The sequence below is a fragment of the Grampus griseus genome (assembly GCF_964374135.1).
Source record: "Grampus griseus genome assembly, chromosome: 1".
In the NCBI taxonomy this organism is placed as follows: Eukaryota; Metazoa; Chordata; class Mammalia; order Artiodactyla; family Delphinidae; genus Grampus; species Grampus griseus.
The window spans coordinates 46,475,434-46,495,007 of record NC_139017.1 but is presented as its reverse complement, the minus strand read 5'-3'; the positions used below and the strand labels follow the sequence as shown (position 1 = coordinate 46,495,007).

General features: G+C 38.9%; 1 protein-coding gene across 4 annotated transcripts in view; it reads left to right on the top strand.

Moving 5' to 3' along the window:
- Nucleotides 1-3,964: 3,964 nt before the first annotated feature.
- Nucleotides 3,965-19,574, top strand: part of LOC309830183 (C4b-binding protein alpha chain-like) — a 41,851-nt gene continuing 26,241 nt past the window's right edge. Inside the window, exons 1-4 of one of the 4 annotated variants that reach the window (XM_082666579.1) lie at nt 3,965-4,119; nt 12,348-12,502; nt 13,482-13,667; nt 14,364-14,463. In XM_082666579.1, coding sequence (XP_082522705.1) covers nt 4,088-4,119; nt 12,348-12,502; nt 13,482-13,667; nt 14,364-14,463 — 473 coding nt within the window. In that variant the 5' untranslated portion in view covers nt 3,965-4,087. Of the gene's footprint in view, nt 4,120-12,338; nt 12,503-13,481; nt 13,668-14,363; nt 14,464-19,574 lie in introns of all 4 variants that reach the window. The other 3 variants (XM_082666581.1, XM_082666580.1, XM_082666578.1) reach the window with 3 other exon arrangements.

Below are 19,574 nucleotides of genomic sequence, written 5' to 3'. Positions count from 1 at the left end.
CTCACGGGCCCTGCCGCTCCGCGACATGTGGGATCCTCCCGGACTGGGGCACGAACCCGCGTCCCCTGCATCGGCAGGTGGACTCTCAACCACTGTGCCACCAGGGAAGCCCTGAATATATTTTCTTATGCTTTTTTCAGAGGACGAAAGAAATAAGAATCCTTAGGTTTTCTTGTCAAGATTTTATACTGATCTGGTATGACAAGCTTCTCCCATCTCTGACTCTGACCTCTACTCCAAATGCATAGGAACTCTTGGTAAAATACAAACAAAATACAGAAAAGAGCCTGAAATAATGGAAAATCTCTAGGGGAAGTTATGAGGGAGAACAAGAAACAGCCTCTCGGGTAGCCTACAGTCTGTTAATAGACACATATATACATATCATTAATTCAGTGTGTTTAGAATGAAGCAAACCCCTCTCATGAAAACTGCTATGGGCGCTTGCATGGGAGGAGGCTGACTTCTGTCTTAAGAGGAGGACGAGGCAGGAAAATGGTCAAGGTAGATGGCTCAGTATTTTTTTTTTTTTTTTTTTTTTTTGTGGTACACGGGCCTCTCACTGCTGTGGCCTCTCCCCTTGTGGAGCACAGGCTCTGGACGCGCAGGCTCAGCAGCCATGGCTCACGGGCCCAGCCGCTCCGCGGCATGTGGGATCTTCCCGGACCGGGGCACGAACCTGTGTCCCCTGCATCGGCAGGCGGACTCTCAACCACTGCGCCACCAGGGAAGCCCAAACGGCACGGTTTTTTGGGTCCTTGAAAGTGATTACGATTTAGAGACAAAGATTAGGGAGAAGGATATTCCAAGTGGAAAGAAGATTTGAGAAATGTAGTAAAAAGTCATAAGCTTTTTTTTTTTAATTGAAGTAGAGTTGATTCACAATATTATATTAATTTCAGGTGTACAACATGGTGATTCAATTGTTAATAGATTATATTCCATTTAAAGTTACAAAAAAATAATGGCTATATTTCCACGCTCTGTACAATATATCCTTATTGCTTAAATATTTTATACATAGTGTTTTGTACTTCTTAATCTACTACCCCTATCTTGCCTCTTCCTGCTTCCGTCTCCCCACTGGTAGCCACTAGTTTGTTCTCTATATCTGTGAGTCTGTTTCTGTTTTGTTATATTCATTCATTTATTTTATTTTTTTAGGTTCCACATACAAGGGATAACATAGAGTATTTTTCTTTCTCTGCCTGACTTATTTCACTAAGCATAATACCCTATAGGTCCAACCACATTGTTGCAAATGAGAGTCATAAGCTTTTTAACCAAGTAAATGGTTACTCCTACTCCTACGATTAATCTAAATTGACCAAAATTTCATTCATAGTGATAGAGTGGCATGGACATATATACACTACCAAACGTAAAATAGATAACTAGTGGGAAGCAGCCGCATAGCACAGGGAGATCAGCTCGGGGGTTTGTGACCACCTAGAGGGGTGTGTTAGGGAGGGTGGAAGGGAGGGAGACGCAAGAGGGAAGAGATATGGGAACATATATATGTATAACTGATTCACTTTGTTATAAAGCAGAAACTAACACACCACTGTAAAGCAATTATACTCCAATAAAGATGTTAAAAAAAAAGGCCAGTTTATGGAGGCTTTTAAAGGGCAAGTTAGAGAATTTAAGCTTTATTTTGTAGGCAGTGAGTAGAGATGGAAAACTTTCAAGCAAGGAAGTGATAAGGACAGAACATAGATTTCTCTCACAACAGTATGTAGGACAGGTGTAGTAGGAAAAGAACTGAGACAGAGAAACCAATGAAAGATCTATAGCAATAGATCCACCCGAGAGACAATGATGACCTGAACTGGTTTGATGACATTAGAAATAGAAAAGAGACAGCAGATTTGAGAGACATTGCAAGATCAAAACATCTTGTTGACTGATTGAACGTTGGAGGATGAAGGAGATGAAGTGTTTAAAGGTGAGGCTGAAATTCCATTCCAGGAAGCCTGGATTAATCTTGGGGTCAGAAGGTAAAGTTTCTGGGCAGGAAATGAGAAGTTGTCCTTTGTTGAGTATAAAGGTGCAATGAAAAATGTAAGCCTGAGTTTAGGAGAGTAATGAGAGATAAAGATGTAGTTATGGGGTAGCCCTCTTATAGGGAATAGTTAAAGCCACGAGACCAGGTAAGATAGATGTAAAGAGAAACATTTTTAAAAGGAAGGACTTGGGATTTATCTATATTTAGGGTTGAAAAGTAGGAAGACAGGTAATAACAATGAAAAAAGAGCAGTTAGTAAGATAGGAAAATCAGGAATGTTTAGGGTAATGGGAGCCAAAGGAGAAGAGAGTTTCAGAAAAGAGATGATTTGCAGCATTAGAGGCTGCCGAGAAGTCATAAGTGTTGAGTTAAAGAAATTGTTGATTTGGAGACAAGGGCGCACCTCACAGAGGTGTGTCAGTAAAGGTGGGAGGAAGCCAGATTGAAGACCACAATGGGAGGGGTGGGGAGTGATTATAGAGAAAAAGTAGGCAGGAAACAGGAGATTCTTTTGAGCCGTTCAACATCTCACAACAGAAGAAAACTTGAATTTGAAGTTTTGGCAAGACTGAGGGAACATTTCAGGATGGAAGATACATTGAAAATAAGGAAGGAAAGAAAAGAAACCTCTTCTGAAACAGGAGTGAAGAGGCAAGACAATCTGAGGCAGATAGAAGCTAACGTGGAATGATTTCTTAGTAAAGTAGGAGGCAAGATCATCTGCTGAGAGTAAGACAATTTGGTGACCTGGAGAGAAAAATCTGGAATAGTCACTATGGCAAGTAAAGAAAAGGATTCCAGCTGATTGAGAAATGGTATTTGAAGACCCAGCTTTAAAGGTTATATTTCCTCCAACTTCGTTCTCAAGACTGCATAGTTTTGTATCCTCTTTTATACTCATTCTTGTCAAATCAAAAATCAGCAAATCAGCCTCCCCTTTGTGACTTGGTCCATGCTTAAACGCTTCTCTCTCTCCTTTTTCTTTTGGCCCTGCCACATGGCTTGCAGGATCTTAGTTCTCCGACCGGAGCTCAAACCTGGGCCCAGCAGTGAAAGCACCGAGTCCTAACCTCTGGACCATCAGGGAATTCCTGGTCTATGTTCTCTTTACCTCTAGTATCTTTCTTATTTTCATCTAATAATTTCCACTTGTCATTCAAAGCCCTGCTCAAATCTCCTGTCTTTTGTCAAATCTTCTACTGTGGTTCAACTCCTTTTCTGAAGACTTTATAGGACTTTTGGTGTTTATTACAGAAAAGGTGAAGTGGTCAGGAAGAATTGCTCTTTAGTAGCAGTCCCCTGAACATACAAACCTTAATCCTGAGGATTAAGAGCTTAATTGGATAATGTCAGGGTTTGTGGTCCTTCTTAGGACCACATGTGATAACAAACATGGCTGGCCCTTTGTTGCATCCTTCTGAGGAACACTCAGTGATAGACCAACTTCTGGAGGTCGTGTATTTCTGGAGTACTGATCATGTGCCAAGCATCTCAGCCTATTGCCGGAACTCTTCACCCTCTGTACTTTCTTGGAGTGGGATGGAGACCAGTACAGGGGAAGGTCATCTGTCCCTGAACCCAAGGAAAGCCTGCTGGACCTAGAATCACAGAAAGTGGATCATTTTTGTGGACCTAGTCTGAACCCTGCAGTATCTAAGGTTTCCAGGCTAGCTGGTTTGCATCTTGTATAACCCTCTTTTGTTTATAAAAAGAAAAAAAAGAATTCTGGCGTCAAATTTATATTACCTTTCCACTTAGGGGAAATGGTTGGCACAGGAGAAAGTAAACAATTGCGACATGTTATCAAGAAAGAGGGCTAGTGAAGAGGAAGGTGATTAGATAAACACGGTTGCTTTACTTATGCTGTTAATCATTCACTGAGCCAGTAGGGAGTCTCTGCCCATCCATTTATATTTGGCCATCCCTGAACAGCCAACCACATGGCTGGAATTCAGGGACTTTTTGGTGGAGCAATTACTAGCCAGCTTCAGGGTGCTCTGGTAAACTCTTATCTGGGGAGGAACTAAGCCTATTACAGAACAAAGCAGTTTTCCTCACTTACACACTACCCAAGGCACGATGACAGAGTCTTCTTCCTCGGCTACCTGCAGGTCAGTGGAGTATCCAGGGCACCTTGGGGGAAAGGCTGGTAGTTTGGCCCTTTAAGGAATACAAGATTAGAAGGATAATGCAGAGACCAAACTTGGGGGTGTTTTCAACAGAAATCTTTTCAGGGATACTGCATTAGGGGACAGTGTGACTTGGAAAGTACTTTTAACCCCTACTGAGCCTCAATTTTCTATTATAAATAGGGGAATAATAATGCATGCTAATAAAATACACTGAAGCAAAAAAGAAGTAAGAAGTTGCTCTTATTATTGCATCTAAAAGTTGAGTGTGTTTGTTTGTTAATCCTTTACTACCTCTCCACGTAGGGCAGCTGAGGCAGGATGTAAGCCAGATGTCCCAAAGGAAGTCACAGGAGACCTGGTTTTCAGAGTCTACATTCTGAAAATTGGTGCAATTTCCTTTAGAGATTTTATTAACCCCTCTACATCTCCTCCACCACTGATAGCAAAGACCTTTAGATTTAATCACAAGGAGGATATTGGTCAGCCTCCAGTTAGTTTCTGAAGCTAGAAGCCTTTATTGCCCTCATCTCCTTTCTCTCCCTCACTTTTTGAATCTGGCAATGTTGATTAACTTCACTTCTTGAAATTCCCTTCTCCCTTGGTTGAGCAAGACGTAGTACTTCTCTGGTTTTAGTTTTAATTCTTCAACCACCCTTCTCTTTGCTGACTCCTGTTCTGTCCCTAAATGTAGTACTAAAGGAGAATACAAAGTAGAGTGCCCAGAAGAGGAAGAAGCATCAAAGAAGTTTTGTATTAAGTGTAGAGATACATTTGAATATAATATGGGTACAGAAGGAAGGAGCTGATAGAGAGATAAAGAAATTCTAGGAAAGAAGAGAATTTTGTGGAAGCAAGTTCTTTCTGGAGTCTGAAAGTTATGTGATTGAGAGTGCAGGTGTAAGTCAGGAGACACTCCATCTGAGATTGGAGAAAAATTAATTCTTTCCAGAGGTATCTGAATTTTTAAAAAGGGAGTTTAGATAAAATAAATACATTAACTTAAAAAGTAATCTCTAATGGGAGGAGGAATTTGGAGGCTGAGGATTTTCCCAGAGCCTCTCAAATTGTACTGCCTCGGCAAGTGCCAATGGTATTTTTCATAAGAGACCCTCCATGGTGACTATAGTTCTTGAGCTGGTTTCATTTCTATATGAATTTAAAAGGTGATGATGTCATTGAAATAAGAGGGCATTTGCTAGGGAAGTCTTAGATTTTCAGTGGGCAATTACAGAATTCTAGGGTTTGTAGGGAATAGAAAGATAATCCAAGTTTAATGTCATCATTTTAAGGGTGAGAAACTGAGATCTGAGGAGCTGACGTAGCTTCTTCAAGGTCATAGAAATTGACTGGTATTGCTGGGACTCAAATTCAGGTCTCCTCAGCTCACAAGTCCTAGGCTCCATCTCCATACTCTGTGGTTTGCTGAGTCCTATGCTGGCTCTGCTGAAGGACCACAGTGGGTCGTGATGATGAATTGTAAATGCTACACCTGGCCCACTGAGCCACTGCACATCCTGAGAACTAGTAAGGGAAGTCGAATCACTGAATCATCTCTTCAAAATTTATAAAGCACTTCCTACATATTATTTCATTTGGTCCTCAGTAGGTATTTAGTCATTCTCACTCTGAAGGTAAAACAAAATTAAATTTCATTTATTCATTCTCACTCTGAAGATAAAACAAAATTAAATTTCATTTATTTCACGTTTATTGGATAACTATTATTATGCCAGTTAATATTGGGTTAGAAAGTGGAAGGCTGAATAAACACCTTCTTCGTCTCCAAGGGACCTATAATCTACTGCAAGAGGCAAAAGTGAATAGTTACAATACAGTGTGGTGTTACAATGAAGGTATCAGCAAAGTATTAAGGAAGCATAGCAGAGACTGATATTTCCTGAGGAGAGGGTTGGGCAGTTCTTCACCAAGGAGGTGGCATTTGATCTGGATAGTACATCACGGGGAGGCTGGAGGTAAGAGTATTCATGCACAAGAGACATCATACGATAATGCTTGAAGGTGTTTAGAAAGTTCCAGGATATGTTTTGGGAAAGGTAAGCACTTACATGTGGTTGAAGCACAATGTTTTAAGTGAGCAGAAGTAGAGGGAGAGTTGGGAGAGTTGTGGGGACCTAGAGAATTGGGGACCATGGATATTTTTAAGTAAATTGCTTTTTAGGAATATAACTGCATCAACATGGAAGGTGGCTTACAGTTGTTGAAGGCTTTTGCTGTGGTGGAGGCTGGGGTGAAGGGAACTAGGAGAACATAAACCAGGACTATGGAAGTGGGTATAAGAGAGAATGACAGATTCTCGTGTTGCTACAGCCAATGGGACAAGACTTGGTGACTCTGAATATGGAAAGGTGGCAAGCGAGAGGAGGCTAGGATGATTCAGGTTTCTAGTCTGGGAGACTGGATGGTGATTATTACCTTGGCTGAGACAGAAAGCAAAGGTGAAGCAGTGTTGAAAGGAAGATAGTGTGTTTAGTTTGGGATATGTTGGATTCAAGGTGCCTGGGAGATACAAATGAAGCAGTTGGAAATACTGAGCTGAACCTTGAGTCGTATTATAACAAATTTTGAAAAAGGGTTTTTGTTTTGGTTTGGTTTTTGCTTAAATAAGAAATCTAAGAAGTGGTTGTCAGGAACTGGGGGGTGGGAGAAACATGGAGAGGTTGGTAAAGGGATATAAGTTTTCAGCTATAAGATGAAGAAGATTTGAGGATTTAATGTTAAACATGGTGATAACACTGTATTGTACAATTGAAATTTGCTAGGAGAGTAGAACTTAAATGTTATTTCCAGAAAAAAAAAGAAGATACGCTTCTATGTGGAATCTAAAACAAACAAACAACAACAACAAAAAACCCAGAACAAATTTATAGAAAGAGACTTGTTGTTACCAGAGGTGGAGGGTGGGGGTGGGGTGGGGGGAGGAATTGGAAGAATGTGGTCAAAAGGTACAAGCTTCCACTTATGAGATAAATAAGTGCTAGGCATGCAATGTACAACATGATGACTACAGCTAACACTGCTGCATGATATATAGGAAAGTTGTTGAGAATTAATCATGAGTTCTCATCACAAGGAAAAATTTCTCCTTTTTATTTTCTTTGTTTTCTTTTTTTAAATTTTAAGTGTTACTACATTTAAATAAAATATATATATATATATTTATTTGACTGCATTGGGTCTTAGTTGCTGCACGGGGGATCTTTGTCTTAGTTGCTGCATGGGGCATCTTTGTTGTGGAGTGTGGGCTCAGTAGTTGCAGCACGTGGGCTCTCTAGCTGTGGTGCTCGGGCTCCGGGTGGTTGCCCCAGGGCATGTGGGATCTTAGTTCCCCAACCAGGGCGCGAACCCACATCCCCTGCATTGGAAGGAGAAGTCTTAAATGCTGGACCACCAGGGAAGTCCTCTTTGTTTTCTTTTTATTGTATCTATATGAGAAGATAGAGGTTTGCTGGACCTATTATGGTAATCATTTCACAATATGTGTAAATCAAATCTTCATGCTGTACAACTTAAACTTATGCAATGATGTATGCCAATTATTTTTCAATGAAACTGGGGGAAAAAGATAAATATGTGATGTGATGGATGTGTTAATTAATTAGATGGGGGAGCAGGGGGAAATCCTTTCATAATGTATACGCTTGTCAAATCACCATGATGTACACTTTAAGTATCTTACAATTTAAGTATGTCTCAATAAAGCTGAAATTAAAAAAAAAAAAAGAAATCCAACAGTCAAAAGTTTTAATTTACATTCAGGATTTTAAGTGAAGAAGAAAGTGTAACAAGTTATTTTTGGATTTGCAAAGAAAACTCACAAGTATTTATAACTTTCAAAAACAGAATAGTTAATTTAAATATTATCCAAGACAAAAAATAATTTGCTAAGATAACCAGTCAGAATTATAGACTTTTCCAGGGTTGAAGACTATGCTCAAGTGGTAGAGAAACAATCTCCTTTGTTAGATATAACATTTGCAGGTCAATTTTATGATGTAGATATCTGCTTTTCTGTAGCTTCAGGGGAAGAGAAAAAAATTCCTTCTTATTTTGCTGAAATTTCTTTCACCGACTTTTAGAAAGATCCACAGTCATGAGGCTCAGCACAGGAATTTTCTAATGATTAACAAAAGTAAAGGAGGCAGGCCTGAATGGCTCAAAATTGACATGTGGTAAGTAATAGGGCAGAGTAAGGTTTTTTTTTTTTTTTTTTTTTTTTGCGGTACGCGGGCCTCTCACTGTTGTGGCCTCTCCCGTTGTGGAGCACAGGCTCCGGACGCGCAGGTTCAGCGGCCATGGCTCACGGGCCCAGCTGCTCCGCGGCATGTGGGATCTTCCCAGACCGGGGCACGAACCCGCGTCCCCTGCATCGGCAGGCGGACTCTCAACCACTGCGCCACCAGGGAAGCCCCAGAGTAAGATTTTTTATTAACAATAGAGTTTATGGAACATGTATGTTTCTGCACTTACAGGAGACAACGGGGCCCAGAGGTCTGTGAGTGATTCATGGATGATGGTCAAAGTCATGGGGTGGATGAGTTCCTTACAGGAAGACATCCTGATGAGGGAAGAATAAGCCCAGGACGGACCCTGCCGTGGGTGCCAGCTTTGCTGCTCTGGGTGCGGCACTGGGTTTCACTGTTATCACGGGCCACAGTGAAGACCTGACCAAGACTTCTGCCCCAAGTCCAGCGTGTTTTCCTCTTCACCAGGGCTTAGCTAAAGTTCCCTGGAATTGCAGCCATTATAATTTTATATCATTATCATGATGATGTTTTGACTCTAGGAGTTCTCATTCTGTCAGAATCACCTTCCGACACCAGTTCTGTCACCCTTTTCCTTAACGTTTCTCATGAATATTTACTATGTGCTGTCCATGCTCCAAACCAAGCCCTCTCATCAATTCTGGGAGACATGTGTAGTTATTTTTATTTTATGAAAAAGGAAATTGAAGCTTAGAGGAGCTTAGAGGGCTGAGTATCTTGCCCATGGGTACACAGTTCCCATGTGGTGGAACCAGCTTTGAACCTGCATGGCCTGGGTCTGATTCCATGCCCAGGGTCTGGCCACACACTATCTTGCTGTGTCCCCAGCACTGTGTCTGTGGCCCTGTTACAAGACTGCGTGATGTAAATCTCTCACCGCAGGGTAGGGTCTGTACGTGTGGCTGCCTTTTCGCTCCTGTCATAACCTGTGGTGTTTGTTTATTCCTTCCCTCCATACTATCCTATGTTTTATGGTTGATGATATGATAACTTCGGGTTAAGGATGGGGAATAGCCGAGAGTAAAATCGCTAGGGTCTGTTCTTATTAAGATGTGCCTTTTTTTTTTTTTTTTGCGGTACTCGGGCCTCTCACTGTTGTGGCCTCTCCCGTTGCGGAGCACAGGCTCCGGACGCGCAGGCTCAGCGGCCATGGCTCACGGGCCCAGCTGCTCCGCGGCATGTGGGATCTTCCTGGACCAGGGCACGAACCCATGTCCCCTGCATCGGCAGGCGGACTCTCAACCACTGCGCCACCAGGGAAGCCCAAGATGTGCCTTTTTAAAAAATCAGCTAAAATCTGACCTTGACACAGCAAACACTGTAAGAATAGATACGGAACGGTGTTATTTTTCTTTAAAACATATTTTAGCACTAGGTGCTTTTGAGTGTAAATTCAACAAACATTTATTGAGCACTTTGAATGAGGCACGGCGCTAGATACCATGTAGGGCATGATTAAGAGCTCACCTTCTGACTTCAAGGAACTTATGGTCCAGTGGGGAAGACAGACTTCAGATGTCAGTTAAGCCAAGTCAGAATCAGAGTTATAAACACTCAATTGTAATTGGAAGTTAGAGTCTGGTCTGGAGGATAGGAGGGGACATTGGAGAAGGGACGGCTACAATAAGTAGGAATTAAAGAGGAAAGTGTGAGAGGGAAGATGATACGGGCAGGGGTAGGAGATAAGAAAGTGTTTGGAAATGTCAGGGATCCAGGGTGTCCAGACCAGCTGGATTATAACTAAAAAGTTAATCATTGGAAACCAGTTTGGTGAATGCCCATTCCTGAAGGATCAGTTCACTGAAATCGATCTGTTGAATTTATCACATTATCAATTTACTTAATGTTGTTCTAAGATATATTCATTTTGAATACATTCAATGATTATAAATATTCTTTTTGAACATAGCGAATGAATATGTTCTTTGAAGCAGCATTTTCAGTATTTTTGTTACCTGCAACTGTCTCCAGTCTCATGAGACTGCTAGCACAGAAGGAGTAGAGACTAGAGATCAGGATAGAGGTATTAGGAAAAGAGAGAGGGGGAAACAAGAAAGGGGCTCAGAACCCTGGTCCTGGCTCTTCTCAATTCATTCAGTACAAATTCTGCAAACATATTTTTAGTAACCAACGTATTTGATAAATTGTTCAACAGGTTAAACTTATTTTTTGGTGGAATTGTTCTAGTGACCGTGTCCAGAGCTCATGGGATAGGATGTACGTGGGGTGGAGTTGCCCACAACTGACAGCAGGTGGAGGACTGAATGTGAGAACTGAGTTTTAGAAAGATAAGTTTAGATGAGTCCTTGCTCAATGAAGAAGTTGGGGCCCTACACATAGTGTGAAGGGCCACTATGAACTTTTTTCCCCTCAGTTTGGGACAGAAACATCTTTGAGGGAAATATTGAGGGGACTCCCTTTATCTAAATGGATATGCAATTAGTATGAATTATGGACACATGTGGAGCGTAAGAATCGTGTGGATCTAACAGAAATATCAGAATAAAAGATGAAATTTAGTATTTCATTGGGACTTAACTTCATATATTCCTTTGAGGACAGAGACTATTTCTAATGTAAATTTAAGGTATACTGTTTATTTCCAACGGGAACAGGAGTGTGGTGAAGAGAAAAACATCCTTCATGATTTTGCTTTAAATATGTCTTTAAATAGTCTGATTAAGTAATGAAAGTACATTTGTCCCATTTATTTTTGTTTATATATCTATATATATCTACATATATCTATATCTATAGATAAAACGATTTTTTTCCAAAACTGCAAATTGCTTGGTTTATTGCCTTGGTTGACAGTTGTCATGAGGAACTCCCAATGTTATACATACTGATCCAACTCTTTTTCTCTATCTTATCATTTTCTGCTTTAAAAATTTTTTTTGAACTATTATTATTTTAATTAAAAAAATATTTTTGGCTGCATTTGGTCTTTGTTGCTGCGTGTGGGCTTTCTCTAGTTGCGGCAAGTGGGGGCTACTCTTCTTTGTGGTGTGCAGGCTTCTCATTGTGGTGGCTTCTCTTGTTGTGGAGCATGGGCTCTAGGCACACGGGCTTCCGTAGTTGTGGCACACGGGCTCAGTAGTTATGGCTCGCAGGCTCTAGAGCATGGGCTCAGTAGTTGTGATGCACGGGCTTAGTTGCTCTGTGGCATGTGGGATCTTCCTGGACCAGGGATCTAGTCCGTGTCCCCTGTGTTGGCAGGAGGATTCTTAACCACTGCACCACCAGGCAAGTCCTGTTTTGTTTTGTTTTACATTTGTTTCCTTTTCTCTAACTCCTCTGCTGTTTCCTTGGTCAGATCATCTTTGTGGCTCACCTGGCCAATCACAATTGTCTTCTTAATCAACCCCTCCATTTCTCCTCTCTGTTCACTTCAATCTATCATGTATGCATCCACTCTAGTGATCTTAAAGTACAATAATGTGTCACTCTAAGGACATATTAAAAACAAATAAAGCAAAACCAAAATCTAAACAACAAACAATGGCTCTTACTCCCGAAAGAATAGTGTCCATAAGTTCCTAACCTTGGCCCTTACAACCCATTCAGACACACCTATGAGCTGCCTCCTACTTAACAACCATCTCCAACACCTTACTTTGCAGCCAAATTGTAGTGTTATCTACTGCTCCCCCAATTTGCCCTGCAACCATTTTCTAACATTTACAGCATACCTGACTCAGATTCAGCCACCTACCATCTCTCCACTTGGAATTAATCTCTCTTAAGAGCAGAGTGCTTCTGCAGAGGTTAACACCCACTGTTTTGTGTTGTAACATTTATGCGCCTATCTTTTCTTTCACTCTAGGCTGTAATTTCTTCAAGACATGGATCCCATAGTATTGATCCTAGTGCTTTATGACAAACAGGAATTCAATAATTGTTTATTAAATTGAGTTCTTTCAGCAGAAAAGTGTCAGCGAAGCAACAGAGAGCTCCAGTTATGATCCTTCATAGAAAGGGGACAATGGCATCTTGGCCTTTCTCTGGGCCCTGGAGAGTCTCTGATCCAATTCTGTTCCAAGTGACCTTGGTTGCTGCTCTGTTGGCTACTGTTCTTGGTGAGTAATAGGGAGACAAGTTCAGATTGTCAACAAACATTCAAGATCATCTACTCATTCACTTTCAAGACTAGCGGAGAGCTGATTAAGCTTTTAGCAGAAATCCAGCTTCAGCAACAAAGGGTTTATTTGATCAGAAGTTTGGAATTTACTTGGAATTCTGAACTTAAGGGGATTTGGAATTATTTAGAATATAAGGGGAATTTGCTTTACCCATAAAAGAGTCCATTTTATAGACATTTTCCGTTAGAATTTCTTCTCCAGGAATTTCCAAAACTATTTGTCCCCAACCAAGACTTGAAACAAATCTGTATTATCTGTCAGCCTGACTAAACAACCTTCACTGTCTGTGGGTTTATCCAGAATGGACAGGGGAAGTATATTATTCTACTGTGGCTCCTGAAAGGTAAATCAGCCCTATATTTCATTCTTGCAGGCAAAGCAGGATGAAGATTTTTATGCTTCAAGGGCCCTATACGTCTCCCTTCAGATCACTCAAAATCCAAAGGGTACAAAAGAGTACAAATGAGAAATGTTATTCTCATCCTTCTCCCAGCCACCCAGTTTCTGTTCCCTGAGTCAACCTATGTTACATAATGTTATTATTAATGAAATAATGTTTCTGTTGAAGGAAATTGTAGGACTTCTGGATTTGCATGGATATATCTGAGTCAGCAGATATGGGGAAACTGATAGGCTGATGAAATCATGTCTGCCATCCTTTTAAGTTAAATCATCTCATTTACAGGAGAGAAGGGGTGAAAAATTTATGGCTTTTATCAGGATCATTGTCATTAATCAACAAACATGTATTACTAATTATTCACTGGATTCACTGAACAGTGGGGATAATAGGAGTTACTATTTTTCTTGATTAGAGGAGAAAAGAATGGTTCCTGCTCTAAAGTAATGCTACTGAAATTTTAAGATGCTGTGTCCCAAGCTATAACTTTTGGTGTTTTGTCATTTTGGTGTCCAGGCAATTGTGGTCCTCCACCTTATTTACAATTTGCTTCTCCAATAAATGAGTTGAATGAGACAGAGTTCGAAACTGGAACTACTCTGAAATACAGCTGCCGCCCTGGCTATAGTAGGACAAGTTCAAGAAGTCATGGTGTTACCTGTGACTCAACAGGCAGTTGGAAATACAGGGAATTCTGTGTCAGTAAGTATGAACATTTATTTTTCTTATTTGTGCTTTTTACTTCTTTGCAAATTTATCTCAGGAACTAAGCTTTATGAATGCAAATGAGTGTCTTGGGTCACTAAGAAACAATTCGGTTTGTCAGTTACTGATTTCAATGTACACATGTGTGCCACTTTTTGAAAAACATAAACAAACAAATGAATAAAACAAAAAAATTGGGAGCCACCTAGTTGCATTGGAAAATGTCTATCCTTTACAATATATTCAGTAAGAAATTTTTTTTGGAAGTGAACTACAAATTCAATTTTAGTACGTTGAAAACTAGATTCACTCTATAAAATTATAAAAAGTTATGTTGCTAGAAAATGGCAATGCAGTTTTCAAAGAAACCTCACCCCAAATATATGCTGTGTTTGGAAGAAGATGCTGTGATTCACTTAGTTGAGAATAAATTCTGTGATGTTTTTCCAGTAGTAGGGGTATACACACACAATCTATACTTTTTTTGTTTCTTTTGTGACCAAGGACATGCATTTTGAGTGGCTTAAGTTCAAAGTACACACTGGAGATGTAGAATGGAGCTTAGCTCCCTGGTCAGTGTGTTAAATCCTGGGCCATAGACTTTATTACCACAGTGATCCATCAGCTCTCTTTTCTAATGCCATATCCATGAGTACATGTAATCACTAATCATCATTTTAATTTTTCTCTCAGAGAAACGATGCGGAAACCTAGGAGAATTACTTAACGGGCAAGTGACAGCTAAGACAGATTACTCTTTTGGATCACAAATAGAATTCAGCTGTTCAGAAGGGTGAGTGAGAGGCAAGCTAGAGACGATACTTTTCTTTTAAATTAATTTTTAAAAAATAGCTAATGTATTCATATATTAAAAAAAGATGTAAAAAGGAATACATTGAGAATTCTCACTTCCAGTCCATTGCCATTGCACCATTCCTTTCCATCCTTAAACAGGGATCCACCTTTACTGGCTTCTTATGTACCTTTTCAGTGTTTATTTTTATATATACAAGCTAAGAAATTAGTATATATTTTTATTTTGCACCTTTCCAATAAGAAAAGTAGTTTTTGAATCTTGCTTTATTTTTTACTTACCAATATAAACAGGAAATATCTCTATGTTTGTGCATAGAGAGGTCTCTCATTAATTCCCTTTTACAACTGCATAGAATTTTATTGTGTGATGTATCATGGATTAATAATCTCTTTGATGGATCCATGACTATTTCCAATCTTTTGCTGTTCTAAACTATGCTCTAATACATAACCTTGTACATATAAGTCATATCTGTAGGGTAAATTCCCAAGATGGGATTCCTGGGTCAAAGAATACATATATTTGAAAATTTGAAAGTTATTTCCAAATTGCTCTCTGTAGGAGTAACATGGTTTTACAGAGTATACAAATGTCTGTCTCTCCATAAACTTTCCAACTAAGTGTGCTGTCAAACTTTCAAACCTTGTAAAAATTTTGAAAAATTTCCTATTTTGGAGGTAACAATGAAATCTTACTATAGTTTAAATGTATACTTCACTTATTCTGAGTAAAATTGAGCATATTTTAATATGTTCAAGAGATGTTTACACTTATTGTGAATAAATATTTGTGAATTACTTGGCATGTACTTTGCCTCTTTTTTCTATTAACCTGTTGACCATTTTATTCTTAATTTCTAAGCTATATACATACACATATTCACATGAATCTATGTGTATTAGGGTTTAGACCTTGTTTCTGATATGAGCTGCAACTTTTCCCTCAAGTATATTATTTTTCTTTTGACTTGGCTTTGGTACGTTTTTTCTTGAAGAGAAATTTCTTTATGTTGTCAAATTTATCAGTCTTCCTTTTAAAAAGGCTTCTGAATTTCAGGTCTTAATTTAAAAGGTCTTCCCAAATACAAGATTTTGAACTATTTGCCTAGATTTCTTCTACTACTTTTTATGCTTTCATATTTATTAATATTTAAAGCTTTGATCCATTTGGAGTCATTATAGAGTATACGGTATGAGGTACATGTTCCAGTCTGTATTTTTCCATATGGCTTTCCTATTATCCATACATTATTTATTAAAAAGTCTATCTTCAATTTACTGATAGGAGAGTGTTTTTTGATACTATATGAAATTCTTATATATATCTGGGTTTATTTCTGGACTTTCTATTCAATGCTGTTTTTTGCCTATACATTAATATATACATTTCACAGTCATCTACTTACTGATGTTTTATAATATAGTTTAATAATAATATGGGTAGTCCTATCTTATTACCTTTCTTTTCTAGGATTTTCCTGACAATATGTATTTGTATATTTTTCTATGTGAACTTTAAAGTTAGGCATATTTAAAAATCAGTGTTGGGGGCTTCCCTGGTGGCGCAGTGGTTGAGAGTCCGCCTGCCGATGCAGGGGACACGGGTTCGTGCCCTGGTCCGGGAAGATCCCACATGCCGCGGAGCGGCTGGGCCTGTGAGCCATGGCCGCTGAGCCTGCGCGTCCGGAGCCTGTGCTCCGCAGCGGAAGAGGCCACAACAGTGAGAGGCCCGCGTACCGCAAAAAAAAAAAAAAAAAAAAAAAAAATCAGTGTTGGACATGGAAGCTAAACAATACATTGCTAAATAAACAAGAGATCACTGAAGAAATCAAAGAGGAAATCAAAAAATACTTAGAGACAAATTACAATGAAAAAACAATGATCCAAAACCTGTGGTATGCAGCAAAAGCAGTTCTAAGAGGGAAGCTTATAGCAATACAAGCCTACATCAAGAAACAAGAAAAATTTCAAATAAACAGTCTAACATTACACCTAAAGGAGCTAGAGAAAGAAGAACAAACAAAACCCAAAGTTAGCAGAAGAAAAGAAATAAAGATCAGAGCAGAAAAAATGATATAGAACAAAGAAAACAATAGCAAGGATCAATAAAACTAAAAGCTGGTTCTTTGAGAAGATAAACTAAATTGATAAACCATTAGCCAGGCTCATCAAGAAAAAGAGGGAGAGGACTCAAATCAATAAAATTAGAAATGAAAAAGGAGAAGTTACAACAGACACCACAGAAATACAAAGCATCCTAAGAGACTACTACAAGCAACTCTATGCCAATAAAATGGACAACCTGGAAGAAATGGACAAATTCTTAGAAAGGTATAAACTTCCAAGACTGAACCAGGAAGAAATAGAAAATATGAACAGACCAATCACAAGCACTGAAATTGAAACTATGATTAAAAATCTTCCAACAAACAAAAGTCCAGGACCAGATGGTTTCACAGATGAATTCTATCAAACATTTAGAGAAGAGCTAACACCCATCCTTCTCAAACTCTTCCAAAAACCTGCAGAGGAAGGAACACTCCCAAACTCATTCTATGAGGCCACCATCACCCTGATAACCAAACCAGACAAAAATACTACAAAAAAAGAAAATTACAAACTAATGTCACTGATGAATATAGATGCAAAAATTCTCAACAAGATACTAGCAAAGAGAATCCAACAACACATTAAAAGGATCATACACCATGACCAAGTGGGATTTATCTCAGGGATACAAGGATTCTTCAATATATGAAAATCAATCAATGTGATACACCATATTAACAAACTGAAGAAGAAAAACCATATGATCATCTCAATAGATGCAGAAAAAGCTTTTGACAAAATTTAACACCCATTTATGATAAAAACTCTCCAGAAAGTGGGCATAGAGGGAACCTACCTCAACATAATAAAGGCCATATATGACAAACTCACAGCAAACATCATTCTCAATGGTGAAAAACTGAAAGCATTTCCTAGAAGGTCAGAAATAGACAAGGATGTCCACTCTCGCCACTATTATTCAACATAGTTTTGGAAGTCCTAGCCACGGCAATCAGAGAAGGAAAAGAAATAAAAGGAATACAAATTGGAAAAGAAGAAGTAAAACTGCCACTGTTTGCAGACGACATGATACTCTACATAGAGAACCCTAAAGATGCCACCAGAAAACTTCTAGAGCTAATCAATGAATTTGGTAAGTTTGCAAGATACAAAATTAATGCACAGTAATCCCTTGCATTCCTATACACTTATGATGAAAAATCAGAAAGAGAAATTAAGGAAAAAATCCCATTTACCATTACAACAAAAAGAATAAAATACCTAGGAATAAACCTACCTCGGGAGACAAAAGATCTGTATGCAGAAATCTATAAGACACTGATGAAAGAAATTAAAGATGATACCAACAGATGGAGAGATATACCATGTTCTTGGATTGGAAGAATCAATATTGTGAAGATGACTGTACTACCCAAAGCAATCTACAGATTTAGTGCAATTCCTATCAAATTACCAATGGCATTTTTTACAGAACTAGAACAAAAAGTCTTAAAATTTGTATGGAGACAAAAAAGACCCCGAACAGTCAAAGCAATCTTGAGGGAAAAAAATGGAGCTGGAGGAATCAGACTCCCTGACTTTAGACTATATTACAAAGCTGCAGTGATCAAGACAATATGGTACTGGCACAAAAACCGAAATATTGATCAATGGAAGAGGATAGAAAGCCCAGAGATAAACCCACGCACCCATGGTCAACTAATCTATGACAAAGGAGGCAGTAATGTACAGTGGAGAAAGGACAGCCTCTTCAATACGTGGTGCTGAGAAAACTGGACAGCTACATGTAAAAGAATGAAATTAGAACACTCCCTAACACCACACACAAAAATAAACTCAAAATGGATTTGAGACCTAAATGTGGGACCAGACACTATAAAACTCTTATAGGAAAACATAGGAAGAACACTCTTTGACATAAATCACAGCAAGATCTTTTTTGATCCACCTCCTAGAGAAATGGAAATAAAAACAAAAATAAACAAATGGGACCTATGAAACTTCAAAGCTTTTGCACAGCAAAGGAAACCATAATCAAGACAAAAAGACAACCCTCAGAATGGGAGAAAATATTTACAAACGAATCAACAGACAAAGGATTAATCTCCAAAATATGTAAACAGCTCATGCAGTTCAATATTAAAAAAACAAACAACCCAATAAAAAAAGTGGCAGAAGACATAAATAGACACTTCTCCAAAGAGGACATACAGATGGCCGAGAAGCACATGAAAAGCTGCTCAGCATCACTAATTATTAGAGAAATCCAAATCAAAACTACAATGAAGTATCACCTCACACCAGTTAGAATGGGCATCATCAGAAAATCTGCCAACAAGAAATGCTGGAGATGGTGTGGAGAAAAGGGAACCCTCTTGCACTGTTTGTGGGAATGTAAATTGATACATCCACTATGGAGAACATTATGGAGCTTCCATAAAAAACTAAAAATAGAATTACCATATGACCCAGCAATCCCACTACTGGGCATATACCCAGAGAATACCATAATTCATAAAGACATATGCACCCCAGTGTTCATTGCAGCACTATTTACAATAGCCAGGTCATGGAAGCAACCTAAATGCCCATCAACAGATGAATGGATAAAGAAGATGTGGTACATATATACAATGGAATATTACTCAGCCATAAAAAGGAACAAAAGTGGGTCATTTGTAGAGGCATGGATGGACCTAGAGACTGTCATACAGAGTGAAATAAGTCAGAAAGAGAAAAACTAATATCACTTATTAATGCATATATGTGGAACCTAGAAAAATGGTATAGATGAACTGGTTTGCAGGGCAGAAATAGAGACACAGATGTAGAGAACAAACGTATGGATACCAAGGGGGGAAACTGGTCGGGGGTGGTGGTAGTGTGATGAATTGGGAGATTAGGATTGACATATATACACTAATATGTATAAAATGGATAACTAATAAGAACCTGCTGTATAAAAAATAGATTAAATTAAATTAGAATAAAAGAAAAAAATCAGTGTTGGATTAGCTT